This window comes from Pelophylax lessonae (assembly GCF_965119305.1).
Source record: "Pelophylax lessonae genome assembly, chromosome: 4".
NCBI classification, from domain to species: domain Eukaryota; kingdom Metazoa; phylum Chordata; class Amphibia; order Anura; family Ranidae; genus Pelophylax; species Pelophylax lessonae.
In genome coordinates, this window is record NC_138771.1 from 297,554,118 (window position 1) to 297,571,037 (window position 16,920).

General features: G+C 39.9%; 1 protein-coding gene across 1 annotated transcript in view; it reads right to left on the minus strand.

Moving 5' to 3' along the window:
* The window catches only part of CFAP54 (cilia and flagella associated protein 54), a 616,124-nt gene that overhangs the window by 105,033 nt on the left and 494,171 nt on the right, over positions 1-16,920 (minus strand). The window contains exons 55-56 of the mRNA XM_082253561.1: positions 16,573-16,730; positions 6,201-6,374 (exon numbers count right to left, since the gene is read on the minus strand). Of these exons, the coding sequence (XP_082109687.1) occupies positions 6,201-6,374; positions 16,573-16,730 (332 nt within the window). The remainder of the gene's footprint in view (positions 1-6,200; positions 6,375-16,572; positions 16,731-16,920) is intronic.

Genomic DNA, 16,920 nt, shown 5'->3' on the forward strand with positions numbered 1-16,920 from the left:
TTGATGTTTCCAGTGAGTATGGAATCTGATGGGTATTAATGTGACATTGAACATTTTATTGTTTAAGTACTATTATTGTTATCTGGTGACCCAGGAACAGGTGGATGAGCTGTGGCAAGAAAACAATATATACCAATGTGGTGTTGATATTTGTAAATGTATTATTGTAGTACCATAACATACAGTATCTCACAAAAGTGAGTACACCCCTCACATTTTTGTAAATATTTTATTATATCTTTTCATGTGACAACACTGAAGAAATTACACTTTGCTACAATGTAAAGTAGTGAGTGTACAGCTTGTATAACAGTGTACATTTGCTGTCCCCTCAAAATAACTCAACATAAAGCCATTCATTTCTAAACCAGTGGCAACAAAAGTAAGCACACCCCTAAGTGAAAATGTCCAAATTGGGCCCAAAGTGTCAATATTTTGTGTGGCCACCATTATTTTCCAGCACTGCTTTAATACTCTTTGGCATGGAGTTCACCAGAGCTTCACAGGTTGCCACTGGAGTCGTCTTCCACTCCTCCATGACGACATCATGGAGCTGGTGAATGTTAGAGACCTTATGCTCCTCCTATATCTTTTCATGTGACAACACTGAAGAAATGACACTGCTACAATGTAAAGTGAGTGTACAGCTTGTATAAAAGTGTAAATTTTCTGTCCCCTCAAAATAACTCAACACACAGCCATTATTGTCTAAACCGCTGGCAACAAAAGTGGGTACACTCTTGCTCTCCCATACTGGTCACTGGAAGTTCAATATGGCACTACATGGCAAAGAACTCTCTGAGGAACTGAAAAAAAGATATGTTGCTCTACATAAAGATGGCCTAGGTTATAGAAAGATTGCCAAGACCCTGATACTGAGCTGCAGCATGGTGGCCAAGACCATACAGCGGTTTAACAGGACAGGTTCCACTCAGAACAGGCCTCGCCATTGAAGTGGTGCATGGACAGCATCATATCCAGAAAAAAAAAAAAATCTTTGGGTCCTTTCACACGGCCGCTCCGTGTGTCCGCAAATCATCCAATCCGTTTGCGGATGATTTGCGGACATAATGTAAGTGAATGGCACTGCGGGTGTCAGCGGAATACCATCCGCTGACACCCGATTTTCCTCCTGTCAGTTCTGTTCCGTTTTTACGAATGGAACAGAACCCCATTTTTCCTTCCGTGTAAAAAACGGAAAGGAAGGAAAATCGGATGTCAGCGGTGTCATCCGCTGACATCCGCAGTGCCATATACTTACATTATGTCCGCATATCATCCACAAACGGATGGGATGATATGCGGGCACACGGAGCGGATGACAGAAATGTCATCCGCTCCGTGGAAAAAAAAAAAAAAAGTCCCGCAGCGGACCTTTCACACGGAGCGGCCGTGTGAAAGGAGCCTTTGGATGAGGGAATAAAAAATTAAATTAAAATATATATATTAATGGGAAGTCCATATAAAGCTAAAGTCCAGTGATGTAAGAGGCGATGTCACCTACACCGAGCAGCTCTTCTCAGAAGTGAGGAAAAACTCTGGGAGGAATATAAGAAACACAGAAAAGCGCTCTAAGTGTATACTGATTTCATAAAGAATTTGAAAGTGATAGTAACAACTCAGAAGAGCCACAGATAATCAGGCTTGCAACAAGGCTTGGCTTTGGCTCTTGTGAGTTGTTACTATCACTTTCAAATGCTTTATTAAATCAGTCTACACTTAGAGCACTTTTTTGTGTTTCTTATCAGCATCATATCCAGAGGTTGTCTTTAGGAAATAGACATATGGGTGCTGCCAGCATTTCTAAAGAGGTCGAAGGGGTGGGGGGGTCAGCCTGTCACTGCTCAGACCATACTCCACATACTGCATCAAATTGGTCTGCGTGTCTGTAGTCCCAGAAGGAAGCCTCTTCTAAAGATGATGCACAAGAAACCTCACAAACACTTTGCTGAAGACAAGCAGACTAAGGACATGGATTACTGGAACCATGTGCTGTTATCTGATGAGACCAAGATAAACTTATTTGGTTCAGATAGTGTCATCTGTGTGCGGCAGCAACCAGGTGAGGAGTACAAAGACAAGTGTTTGCGGGCTTTCTTGTGCATCATCTTTAGAAGCCTCTTCTAAAAACATGGATTACTGGAACCATGTCCTGTGGTCTGATGACACCAAGATAAATGTATTTGGTTCAGATGGTGTCAAGCGTGTGTCGCGGCAACCAGGTGAGGAGTACAAAGACAAGTGTGTCTTGCCTATAGTCAAGCATGGTGGTGGGAGCGTCATGGTCTGGGGCTGCATAAGTGCTGCCGGCTCTGAGGAGCTACATTTTATTGAGGAAACTATGAATGGCAAAATGTACTGTGACATACTGAAGCAGAGCATGATCCCCTCTCTTCGTAGACTGGGCCGCAGGGCAGTATTCCAACATGATAACGACCCCAAACACACCTCCAAGACGATTACTTCCTTGCTAAAGAAGCTGAGGGTAAAGGTGATGGATTATCCAAGCATGTCTCCAGACCTAAACCCTATTGAGCATATGTGGGGCATCCTCAAACGGAAGGTGGAGGAGCGCAAGGTCTCTAACATCCACCAGCTCTGTGATAAAAGGAAGGCCGATGCGCTATGGGGTATATGACGCAATGGGGTATATGACGTATGAAGTAAATTGAATCCGTGTATATAAATAAAATACAGAAATAAGTAGCCAATCTTGTAGTGTCACCACATACTAAAGATAATGAATAGAGAGGGGATCAGCGCTAATTTCTCTATGAGCAGAGTGATATAATGTCGATAAAAATTGTATCAATAAAAATCGTATCAATGGAATATGTCAGATGCAAGTGAGGAAGGAAAATATACAAAATCGATGCTATATTCTCAATGGGTAAAGACCCAATGTTAATATGTATAAATGTCTTCAATGTGTTAGAGTATATATAAAAGCCAAAATGAATAGTAGATATGTGATATCTCCCTAACATAAACACAAAATGGCAGGGGCAAAGCCGTAGATAGGGAGTGGACAGGTTCCTAAAGCATCATCATATACATAAAACAATATTTTAGAAATGTGCAAGATAGCAGATGATATAAAGTGAATAGGTTATATAAGGTGCAAAAAAATAAAAATATACAATAATATCAAAGGTAATAAATCAATGGGCGATTCCTGTGTCCACAATGCCAAACAAGCAAAAAAAAGTGCTTAAATAAGTGCAAATAAGTATAAAAATGGCAGCACTCAAATGTGAGTGAATTTAATAAACAATATAAAAATGTCCATATGCAAAACAAGGTGCAAAGGTGCTTCAAGAAAGTGACTCTCGTGACTCTTCACAATAATAAAGTGACTCTCGTGATTCTTCAGACGTGTCACCAGAGTGAGCTAATCCAAAAATAGGTGTAATGGCCGCTCACCTCCAAAAACACCTTTAAAGGTGTTTTGTGATATAAAATACCAGACTAAGGCAATCCGATCTTCCTCCACGGATAGGGTTTTAATGGGGCCACTAATATATCCCTTGCTCCTTCTGGACTATAGCCAGCATCCAGGTGCAATCAGCTGCCTCTTTCTATAATAGTGGCAAGAAGTTCCTGGACAAGCTCTGCTAGTCATTGCCCTGACAGGGCTGCACCTCACATGCTGCTCCAAGCTTATCAGCTCTGTGATTTCGTCATGGAGGAGTGGAAGAGGACTCCAATGACAACCTGTGAAGTGCTGGTGAACTCCATGCCCAAGAGGGTTAAGGTAGTGCTGGAAAATAATTGTGGACACACAAAATATTGACTTTGGGCCCAATTTGGACATTTTCACTTAGGGGTATACTCACTTTTGTTGCCAGTGGTTTAGAGACGAATGGCTGTGTGTTGAGTTTTTTTGAGGGGACGGAAAATTTACACTGTTATACAAGCTGTACACTCACTAATTTAGCAAAGTGTCATTTCTTCAGTGTTGTCACATGAAAAGATATAATAAAACATTTACAAAAATGTGAGGGTTGTACTCACTTTTGTGAGATACTGTATGAATAAATACAGGCAATTCTAGCAGAACAGAACACTAAACATTTGCTCAAATAAACATTGCAATCCAGATGTTTTCATAGGGTGGAGTTATGATTATAGTGTTATACATGCCTTTTCAACAACCGATTGCAATAGTTGCTATTTCTACAAACTCTGCAGTGTTAGCTTCTATGGTGACTGAGGATTTTCAGGCTAAAAGTTCTTGAATTATCTAATATCTATGTTTTCCTAGCACAGAATATATGTTTGAGGGACACAATATGATTACTAAACTATAAAACCCAAGGTTTATGTGAGAGTAGCAGGTAAAGATAAGGCTTAACAATCTGAAAATATTGTTTAATGCAAGAAGAGGAAAAATGGTGCAAGAAAAATATTTTCAGAATAGGATATTACAAAATAGACAAAATATCATTAGTAAAAAAAGGTGAATAAAAATATTAACAAGGATTTTTCCTGCAGTACCAACAGGTTCCAATTATTTCAGTGCATGTCTGAACTGACAGAGTCACTGGCCCTTAAAATGACACTCTGTCTTCATGCATAGTTCAATAGAAATCTGAGAGTTTAAGCTGCCTGTTTCAGCTGCTTTTATGTGGACACTCTGATAGGTGCAATTGATACCCTCCAGCCAATCACAAGGGCTGAAGGGTGTGGAGACGAAGGGTTGAAGACATGAATGTGGATTGCTGTAAGCTATTTAGGTCAGGGATTAAAGACTCTGCTAATAGATCATATGATAGGCTCATTAAAAGCTATCTGGTTTTCCATATTGGTCATTCGTTGTCATCTGGCAATATTCTGGTTTTCCAGATGACAATGAATAACGTTAACAACATCCAATCGACTATTGACTAAATAGCAGACCAGGCAATGTCTTAACAAATCTTGCAAATAGCAATCAGCAGCCATGTCTAATGAAAATTATGACCCCCAATTACAAAGGCTTAATTAGCAGTCCTTAGAAGCTTTCAGGTCCTCTTGTTTATTCTGCTTAAAGTGATATTAAACCCCAAACCAAAACCAGTTATATTGCAGCTTACCTTTTCTCACATGTGGTGACTGCATTTGTTTTTCGATTTGTAGGCTTAAAAAAAATGTTAGCTGGGATGGGCTTTAATTCACTAGCCAAATCCATCTAAATTAGAAGTCAGCACATCTAACACTACCCTCTCCTTATCCTGACAATGCTGCTGTCCAAAGGTGTCTCCATTTCTCCTCCATCCAGAGTGGAAACACCCCAGGACAGGAAGAGTGTTACTGGCCAGATCACCAGGTGAAAATAACAAAAAAAAATGCCTAAAAATGTGTTATATTTTTGGTTTTGGGTTTAATGCTGCTTTACTCTGGACATGTCTGAATCTCACTGGATTATTTGGTCACTGAATGGGGAATTTTAGAACATTAATAATGCCCTAAATTTTTTTTAGTTTTGAGGTTCCTCAAACTTCATTATCATCACAGCTATGAGAAAGATGTGACATCCTGGTCATGTTCCTTTAGAAACTGTGACCAATAAAAGTTGGGTGAGATCCCCATAAGGTGGTAAAAATACTGCCAGCATATTTCTGTTTAATAAGCAGAGAAGAAAAAGACCTTCCAGGAGATTCTCCAAACATTTGGACTGATGTCTTAGCATTGGAGCTTATCTGTTGCAATTGTGTTCTATCCATACATGGCCAGACTGTTGGACATGAACAGTATCATGATGTAAACAACCATGTTCTTCTTTCCAATGTATTATTGACCCTCCCTTTTAGATTGTATGCTGGATAAATTAGATAAAACAATGCACACCAAAGCAAGTTTTTGACAAACTAAAGTTTACATGTTTACATTGTATTTATTATAGGTAGAGACTAAACTGATGATTTAGCCTGATGAATAAAGTAAATTTTAAAATATATATTTTTCTCAATTCGATAATTTAGGTAAATACAAGTAAGCAAGCCTTATGGAGACCTTCCAGCCATCAGTAGCTGTTTGTTCAAAAAGCAAAATAGGCTGGTGGTTGCATTAATTTCTATATAAATTGATGTGAATAAAATGCTTGCATCTTCCTTTTAAAGTTTCATTTGATATTGTAATAAAGCACATTCAGAAACTAGCTTTTTTTCAGAGTCTGTAGAACTTTTATTATACATGGAGCATCACACTAATACACTTACTTGTTTGTTGATAAGTTTGTGGACTGAAGTGAAAATGTTTAACTGCTTTGACCAAACCAATTGCTGATCCTCATTATTTTCTATTAAGTCAGCTGAAAGAATCAAACTCTGAGCAAGGGTTATCTGTGCCATGGGAGAAATGAACCGCTTTTCTTGCAGCAAGTGAATTATACTCTGTTCAAATAGATAAAACAGGTTTTATATTTAGGACATCCATATAATGAACTTGTGGTATTTATAGTGTACATGATGATAAACCTACGAACATTGATACACAGAATAGCAATAAGCAATCTATCTTCTAGTATAGTCCAGTGTTATAGGTATTATCCCACTGCCAATTGACCTGTGTTGGTGGGGCAAACTCATTTGTCCAAACCAAAAAAAAATAAAAAAAAATAGCAAGATGAATATGGTTTACCAAAATATGGAAATATTTAAAAAAATATTACTGAATGCAATAGAAATAACTGAAATATTGTTTAGATAGCACACCAAAAAAAGAAAGTTCAAGGCACATACTGTAGGTAAGAGAAAAGCAGCAAATTCTATACAAATTGATTAAATTAGTTATAAATGTATTTTATGATTTTAAGTTTTTGTTGCCCTAAAAAAAAAAAAAAAAAAAAAAATGGATCTTGTTTCCTTAAATGTTATACAGCACAGTGCTTGTGCTGTGTTATTTGGCCCCCCATATCACCTACAATACCTGGCTAATCCTGCCTGGTTCTGCCCTCCCCCCTGTAAATGGACCACAGTTTATCGTGGCTGCTGAGCCCTGACACCGTGGTCAGTTTACGTGCCTCCATTATCAGCAGCTCTCCTCTGATTCCCTCTGTCCTCCTCCCCCTCCCCTCCCTGCCCACCAGCTCTTACTAGTGCCACTCTGCTCCCCTCCCCGCTGCTACAAAACTATGTTATCTTTATACTATCCCCATTGTTAGATAAGAACATGTGTCCTAGTTAGAGTCTGTGCTTTATTAAGAAAAGAAAAAGCCAATTTCTATCTGATTTCACAGCGCCTCCAGGTGCTCACGTGACTCCTAGGCTCTCTCCTCCTCTCCTCCCCGACTCCCCAGCTGATGTCAGTGGGAGTTATTGGCCCCCGCCCGCTGGAGCTGTCAGACAGGGAGAGGAGAGAGCCTGGAGTCACGTGAGCACTGGGAGTTACGTGAGCGCCAGGAAGTGCTGTGAAATCAGATAGAAATTGTTTTTTTTTTTTTTTTTTTTTTAAAAAGCACAGACACTAGGACACCTGTTCTTGTCTAACAATGGGGATGATATAAAGATCACATAGTGGCTTAACAACCAATTTAACTAGGCAGACAGTGAGCACACACATCTATTGTAATCAGGTTAAAGTTTGGACAAAAAATAGTTAATAAATATCTGCCTAGCATTAGTAAGAGAACAGGATCATCTATCATACATGAGATATAATACACAGCATAAACAAAGACTGCATAGTTCTCTTTTCTTTAGTGTGAAAATAAGATACTTATATCAAAGTCAATGCTAATCAAGTTTGCCATGTATAAAACTTTTTTCAAGGATTACTGTATCTTTCTTTCTAGTTGTGGGTTATGGTGTTTCGTTATTTGAGAAAACTGGGACACTGTGTTTCTTTTTTTAACTTCGCATATCTGTGGTGATGTGTGAATGCAAAATGATAATTTTCCCACATTCAAACAGGCCTGCAACAACGTAGGATTACAGGTATTTTGATGTTTCTGCATTGAAACTACAATGTCAAAATATTCTGAGCAATGATAAAAGTTATGCAGACAAAGATTACAGTTTGCACTGTTTTCTTTGTCCATTTGCCCAACCTCTGTTAACACTATTTCATAATAAATGAAGCAAAAGGGAGACATAGGCTGATGTTCTTGTTGAAATGTAGAGTCACCCAATGTATTTACAGGAATAAATGCTGGAGCTGCAGTGTATTATGCCAAATCATATAGGGAAATATATCTGGGCTCTTTACAACTATGAGTCCAAAGTCTCTATTTAATTTATAACCTACCATGAAAAATGGCAGATTCTTTTGCATAGGCACATAAGGTCTGTCTCACTGCTGGCTCTATACCATATGTGAAAGCTTTTATTAACCACTTAAGGACCACCCTTTAGCAGAAACACTGCTACAGGACAGCCGTTTTGTGCAGAATCACGTATATATACATGATTCTGCACTTCCGCCTAGGTGGAGCACACGCTCACTGTTAGCGAGCCACTTCTGCTGTGATGACTCACAGCAGAAGAAAATCTGTGGATGTTGGGCAATGGATGTCCGCTGGCACCCGCTGATCGTCGGGGCAGAGACACAGAACTGAGCTCTGCCTATGTAAACAAGGCAGAGCTCCATTCTGACAGGGGGAAAGGGATTTTGTATTTCTGCAATGTAGAGAATAAAACCCATCGCTTCCCTTAGTAAAAGCAGCACACAGTTTACACAAAAACACTGGCTAGGCACACACCTAGCCCTTTAAATCGCCCTACATATTTAACCCCTTCCCAGCCAGTGTCATTAGTACAACAGTGCATATTTTTAGCAGTTACATAGTTACATAGTTAGTGAGGTTGAAAAAAGACATCCGTCCATCCAGATCAACCTATGATGTGTGTGTGTTTGCTGTTAACCATACATTGTATACCCCTGTATGTTGTGGTCTTTAAGGTGCCCATCTAATAGTTTTTTTAAACTATCGATGCTCCCTGCTGATACGACTGCTTGTGGAAGAGAATTCCACATCCTTACTGCTCTCACAGTGAAGAACTCCCTACGTATTTTAAGGTTAAACCGCCTTTCCTCTAGTTTTAGTGAGTGGCCAGGTGACTTATTGTATTCCCTTTCTCTGAATATGAGCAAATAATATTAAACCCGCGCTAAAGTGATGCAAATTAATAACACCTGCAGCTGCTGCTCACTTAGGTAAAAAAACAAGAAATTTAGAAATATTATAAAACAGCGCTACCAGGAGTGTGAAATACTAAAAAAACATGAATAACAAATCCATAATATAATAAAGTGCACCAGTGACAAAAATCTGGACCACTCAGTAATACTGATAATAGTAATAAAGTGCACCAGTGACAGTAATCTAATACCATACAATCATATTAATAACAATAAATATTGTAAAGTGCCGAATAAATATATAAATGACAATAAATTTTATAAAGTGCAAAAATGTGCAATGAGTGCCAAAGTGCTAAATCCGGTGCAGTCCAAAAAAAAAAAAATATATATATATATACAGTCCACTCAAATTTAAATAAAATGGAGGAGTGGAAGAGGACTCCAGTGGCAACCTGTGATGCTCTGGTAAACTCCATGCCAAAGAGGGTTAAGGCAGTGCTGGAAAATAATGGTGCCACACAAAATATTGACACTTTGGGCCCAATTTGGACATTTTAACCTAGGGATGTACTTACTTTTGTTGCCAGCAGTTTAGACATAAATGGCTGTGTGTTGAGTTATTTTGAGGAGACAGCAAATTTACACTCACTACTTTACATAGTAGCAAAGTGTCATTTCTTCAGTGTTGTCACATGAAAAGATATAATAAAATAATAAAATATTTACAAAAATGTGAGGGGTGTACTCACTTTTGTGAGCTACTGTATGTATATATATATACATATATATATATATATATATATATATATATATATATATATATATATATATATATATATATAGTGGGGAAAATATTGATTCCCTGCAGAATTTGAAAGTTTGCCCACTTACAAAGAAATGAAGGGTCTATAATTTTTATCATAGGTGTATTTCAAATGATATAGACAGAAAATTAACCAAAAATCCAGAAAAAACACATGATACAGATGTTATAATTTGAGTTTCAGTACAGTGAGTAAAATAAGTATTTAAGCCTTAAACAAAACAATACTTAGTACTAAGTTGAGAAACCCTTGTTGGCAAGCACAGAGGTAAGACATTTCTTTTAGTTGGTTACCAGGTTTGCACACATCTCAGGAAGGGTTTTGGTCCACTCTTCTTTACAGATGTTTTCTAATTCCTTATGGTTTCTTGTGTCTCCTGGCATTTTGAAGATTCAGCTCCCTCCATACATTTTCTATAGGACTAAGGTCTGGAGACTGGTAACACCACTCCATGACCTTAATGTGCCTCTTCTTGAGCAACTACTTTGTTTCCTTGGCGATATGTTTTGGGTCATTGTCATGCTGCACCCATCCATGATCCATTTTCAGTTTTCTGCATGAGGTAAGAAGGTTCTCATCCAAGATTTTACAATACAGGACCCTGTCCATTGGCCCCTCAATGCGGCAAAGTCGGCCTGTACCTTTAGCAGAGAAACAGCCCCAGAGCATAATGTTTCCACCTCCATGCTTAAATATAAATAAATATAGAGATGGTGTTCTTAGGGTCATAGTCAGCATTTTTCTTCCTCCAAACACTGCAAGTCGAGTTAATGCCAAATTTTGATCTCATCTGACCACAGCCCTTTCTCCCAGTCCTCCACTGAATCATTTTGATGTTCATTGGCAAACACCAGACAGGCCTGTACATGTGCCTTTTTGAGGAGGGGGCCCTTGCAGGTGTTGCAGGATTTCAATCCATGGCAGTGTATTGTGTTACCAATGGTTTGTATGGTGACTGTGGTCCTAACTGCCTTGAGATCATTTACAAGCTCTTCACATGTAGTTCTGGGCTGATCCTTCACTTTTCTCATGATCATCCTTACCCCATGAGGCGACATATTTGCATGGAGCTCCGGACTAAGGGGGATTGATGGTTATTTTATATTTATTCCATTTGCGAATAATCGCTCCAACAGTTGTCACTAATATGGCCCCCCTGTCTCCTTCTCACCAAGCTTCTCGCTGATGGTCTTGTAGCCCATTTCAGCCTTGTGCAAGTCTACAAATTTGTCCCTGACCGCTCTTTAGTCTTGTCCATGATGGTGAGGTTTGAATGGAAGAAAGAGATTCTGTGGACAGGTGTTTTTTATACACATAACGAGTTATCGTTAGGAGCACCTTTTCAAATTGATAGGACTAATCTGTGTACCATATGAGCACATACTGTAGCCAAGGGTGTCAAACTCAATTTCATCGTGGGCCGCATTAGCATTATGGTTGCCTTTAAAGGGCCAGTTATATCTGTAGGATTAGATGTCCAGAGCACCCCACGCCCCCTTACACCCTTACATGAGATGTCAAGAGCCCCCCCCCCCCCCACACCATCTGAATTGAAGAATCACCCACCCTTCCTTACATCACAATTTATCCCCTTTACCATGTGCTGCTGCCAGGAAGAAGATGCGGATGGATCTGGGAAGAAGTACAGGGTCTGAAGGAGAATCAAAGGTGAGCTGCAGTCAGCTTCCAGAGTCGGCTGCATGCTGAGACCAGGGGAGGCAAAGGCAAGGTGGTGTTGCAGATGCACAGAGAGGTGCAGGATCTGTAGGAGGAGTTCTGCCCACCTCTCTGCTGCGGACTGCTAAGAAGTAGAGGGGGGTTATCAAAGAGCTTTTCTGCAGCTGCACAGAGGAGTGCAGGATCTGGCAAAGTAGTTCTCTCCTCTCTGCTGCCGACTAAAGAGACAAGAGGGGGCAGAGACAAGGGGGGTGCCGCAGCTACAGGAGAGGTGCGAGGGCCACATGAAATGGCCTGGGGGCCGCATTCGGCCCGCGGGCCTTGTGTTTGACACCTGTGCTGTAGCCAGTCTGTGGAAGCCAGAATTATTGTTGGCTGGTAGGGGATCAAATACTTATTTTACTCACTGAACTGCAACCCAATATATAACATTTGTATCATGTGCTTTTTTAACCGCTTGCCGACCGCCGCAAGTAGATTTACTGCGGCGGTCAGCCCCTGCCAGGCAGAGTGACGTTAATTAACGTCACTAGCCTGGGAGGGTCTGGGGAGCGAGCGCGCGCCCGCTGAGGCGCGCTCCCGCTCCCACGCGGTCACGGACCCCCCCGCGCGTGTGACCAGCGGACCTGATGTCCGCCGGTCACTCGGCGATCGTCGGGGGAGAGGGAGAATGTCAGGCAGCTTGTGTAAACAAGCCACCTGTCATTCTCCTCGCTGTAAAGACACTGATCACACGGAACTACTATGTAGATCCGTTGATCAGTGTCCTTACAGCTCAAGCCACAGCCAATCACAGTAGAAAGCACGCCCCTAGGGACACACACAGCCCCTCCCTCCCAAATAAAGTTAACCCCTTCACTACCAGTGTATTTTTACAGTAACAGTGCATATGTATAGCACTGATTACTGTAGAAATGTCACTGGTAACCCCAAAAGTGTCAAAAATGTCAGTCAAGGGTCCAATCTGTCCGCCACAATGTCGCAGTACCGCAAAAAAAATCGCAGATTGCCGCCATTACGCGTTAAAAAAAAAACAACAAAAATGACAAAAATCTTTCCCTTTGTTAGTAAACGCGATAACTTTTGCGCAAACCAATAAAAATACGCTTTTTGCGATTTTTTCTTACCAAACATAGGTAGGATAAAACAAATTGGCCGAAAATGTTAAAAAATTTTGATTTTTACATTTTTTTTTGGGGGAATTTCATATAAAAAAATGTGAAAAATATTGCTATTTTTGCAAAATTGTCGCTCTTTTTTTGTTTATAGCGCGTGATCAAAAAATCGCACAGGTGATCAAATACCACCAAAAGAAAGCTCTGTTTGTGGGAAAAAAAGGACGCCAAATTCGTTTAGGTACAGCGTCGCACGACCGCGCAATTGTCCGTTAAAGTCACGCAGTGCCGAATCGCAAAATACCCCCTGGTCTTTTAGCAGGAAAATCCTCCGGGGCTTAAGTGGTTAAGGATTTTTGCTGGATATTCTATAATTTAAAGTACACCTATGATACCGATTATAGACCCTTCATTTTTTTGTAAGTGGGCAAATTTACAAAATCTGCAGGGGATCAAATAATTATTTTTGCAACTATATATATATATATATATATATATATATATATATATATATATATTGAACAAAACTATAAATGCAACACTTTTGTTTTTGCCCCCATTTTTCTTGAGCTGAAGTCAAAGATCTAAGACTTTTTCTATGTACACAAAAGGCCTATTTCTCTCAAATATTGTTCAGAAATCTGTCTAAATCTGTGTTAGTGAGCACTTCTTCTTTGCCGAGATAATCCATCCACCTCCCAGGTGTGGCATATCACCCCACGTTGCAAGGATCTGTACACAATTCCTGGAAGCTGAAAACATCCCAGTTCTTGCATGGCCAGCATACTCACTGGACATGTCACCCATTGAGCATGTTTGGGGTGCTCTGGATCGGGGTATACAACAGCATGTTCCAGATCCTGCCAATATCCAGCAATTTTGCACAGCCATTGAAGAGGACCACAATCAACAACTTGATAAACTCTATGCGAAGGAGATGTGTTGCACTGCGTGAGGCAAATGGTGGTCACAACAGATACTGACTGGTTTTCGCCCCCCCCCCCCCCCCCAATACAGTAAAACTGCACATTTTAGAGTGGCCTTTATTGTGGCCAGCCTAAGGAACACCTGTGCAATAACCATGCTGTCTAATCAGCATCTTGATATGCCACACCTGTGAAGTGGATGGATTATCTTGGCAAAGGAGAAGTGCTCACTAACACAGATTTAGACAAATTTGTGAACAATATTTGAGAGAAAAAGGCCTTTTGTGTACATAGAAAAAGTCTTAGATCTTTGAGTCCAGCTCAAGAAAAATGGGGGCAAAAACAAAAGTGTTTTGCGTTTATAACTTTGTTCACTGCAATATATATATATATATATATATATATATATATATATATATATATATAAAAGTACACATCATACTCATCACCATACATCAGACTTCTGCAATGCATGCAGGATTAATGCCATTGTTAGCAGACCAGCTACAATGAGAATCCCCCCTGAGGAAACCATTAGACAAAATATGAGTTTGGAACATTGGTGTGATATGTTTCTCTAACATACATTTGAGTATAATAAGTGTAAAAAGTAGTGGTGTTATGCTTATTGGCCTGCAGTTTTTTCTATGCCCTCTCCAATAGTCTCTTGCTGCCTGTATCTTTATTCACAAGGGTTGCAAAAGTATGGCGCATATGCTGGATAACAATATTGGTAGCTGATGTTTTTTTTATGGTACAGGGCATTGCACAGCTACCCTGAATCTGTGGAGGGCAGTAAGAATTTAATTATTCTTCATTATCACCCTCCAAAAAATGTCATCTACAAATGGGGTACTTACTGTATTTCATACATTTGCAGGGTGGTAAAGTAGCACATATACACAAAAAAATATATACAAATCTATTTATATTTTAATGAATCCTTTTCCAGCTAAACTTTTATTTCTGACTGGTCAAGGTTTTGTTTTGCAGGATAAAGTCAGAGTTGTGATTCTCAAGATATAAATGATGAGTTGTTACTATTGCTCATCTATGGCCTGATCTGTATGCCATGAGCTTGAATACAATAGCTTAAACTAAAGATTTATGACAGATGTGAAACCCTAATGCTTATAGAAAGTATTACTTTTAGAGAACAAGTTACATTGTGATGTGAACAAAAAGCAGAAGAGCAAATAGTACATGAAGATATTATTGTATTGTATTTTTGCTCTGCAATACATATTTCTAGGTGTTGTGAACCAAAGTCATAAACGTTCTCATAGAGAGCACCTAAAACCAATTGTGAATTAGATGAGGATTGGGTTTAATAAAACTCAAGATACCTGATGAAACTGTTATATGAGTGGGGAGACACATTATCCTAAACACAGAACAGGCCCCAAAAAAAGCTAAGATGGCTGCTGCTCTGATTGGTCTGAAACTAGCACACAGTGAAAGGTGCACATGAGCAGGGCAATAAACAAAACATTTCAAAAGGGGTCCCCTGCACACTTTTTTAAGCTAGTCAGCAAAAAATAAACCTATATAATCTATTACATCTACACTGGTTAAAACAGAGGTTTTAGATTCATACATATGAATTTGAATGGAAGCCATTAAGGCACTTAAATGTGTTCCCGAAACTGCTTTTTCCAACTATAGGAATATAGTTGGCACCATAGTTGGTACCATAGTTGGAACCTGGAGGCAGCCCTTTCCAACTTAAAGCTAGGAAGCCAAGCCATCATCTTTGCAGGGCAGCTAAATGCCTCTAGTGTGTGTCAGCGCCATTAACCAAAAAATAGTCAATTAGGCTTGGTAAGCACTAAGCCATATGGCAGGATGGTTGGTGCTTGCAGTACACCACTAATAAAGAATATTTATTTTTTAGCTCAGAGGGAAACAATATTGATTTTTGGTACTTTTTACCTTTTGAAAGTTTATAAACCAATGGTTTTATTTCATACCTTTGTATTTTCTTATTGTTCAACATTGGTACTGTCCAAAAAAAAATACTTTGGGCACTGGTCTAAATCATTTGGTGGAGGAAGGATTATGGTGTGGGGTTGGTTTTCAGGGGTTGGGCTTGGCCCCTTAGTTCTAGTGAAGGGAACTCTTAAGGTGTTCCCAATACTTTTGGTAATATAGTGTATCTTGTTTCATAAGACACAGAGTGTGGCTCAGGCCCGAACCCCACTCCCACCTCACTGGCTGTGACTGACAGCACCGGGAGCCAATTGGTCCTGCTGCTGCATCTCAGCCAATCAGGAGGGAGAGACCTGGCAGAGCCTCGGGTCTCATGCACATCGCTGGATCAGGAGCGGGCTTAGGTAAGTATTATGGGGGTTGGAGGCGAGAGCTAAACATTGAAGGTTTTTTTAAAGGTAAAAACCCTTCCCTTCAACCTTTACAACAACTTTAACCCATTCCCAGCACCCCGGTGTCCCCTTAAACAGTTTGGAACACCCAGGGGGGTGGAAAGGATCAATCATGTGACAACTGTCACAGTCAGAAGCCAGTCCCCACTGTCTACTGATCTGTAGCTCGGACCAATAGTTGTCGGTGACAGCTTGATCTTTGGAGATTTCTCTTTACCTCCTGTCCCATAGCCCAAACAAGAAGCGTAAGGAAATCCCTCCACTTTCTCCACCAGGGCCTCAAAACTAGTGTCCCCATAGGAAGATGTCCCCTCTATTCTTATTCTGGTGACAACCCAATATTTAGGATTTTCTTTCACTTTCTGTGATAATGGAAAACAGGACAAACAGAGAGGGTGAATCTCCAAACCGGGAGGACAGAAAGCAATGAACCAAGTGTTCTAATCCTTCTCCACTGTACCAAAACTAAAATTTAAAAAAATGTTTTGCCTTTAGTTATGCCTTAAATACTAACAAAATTCAGTAATAGTACAGTATTTTTCATAAAATAATATAAAAAGTAGGTATACAGTGTTGGCGAGTGTACCTGTAGAAGCATCTGAACACCATGTTTGGAATGCCTCTCTTGAATATCAAGGAAAGCTGCTTGTAGCATGAACTGAGCCTGCATCTCATAGTCATTGAGTGTTTCCGACTCTACAATGCCCTCAGTTATTAGAGCGGAGCTATCAAGCATGTCCTGGTCTAGAACAGATGAATAAAAATGTTATTTTCCCATAACGGCAATCTTGTTTTGAAAACAATACATCTGTCAGTACACTGAGATACTGTCAGTAAAGTGTAACATTAATGGCACAGAACTGTCAAGCATAGAAGAGGAGAGACGAGGTTAAATTTGATCATTCAGCAAATAACCAGTCAGGAAAAGCCAGCC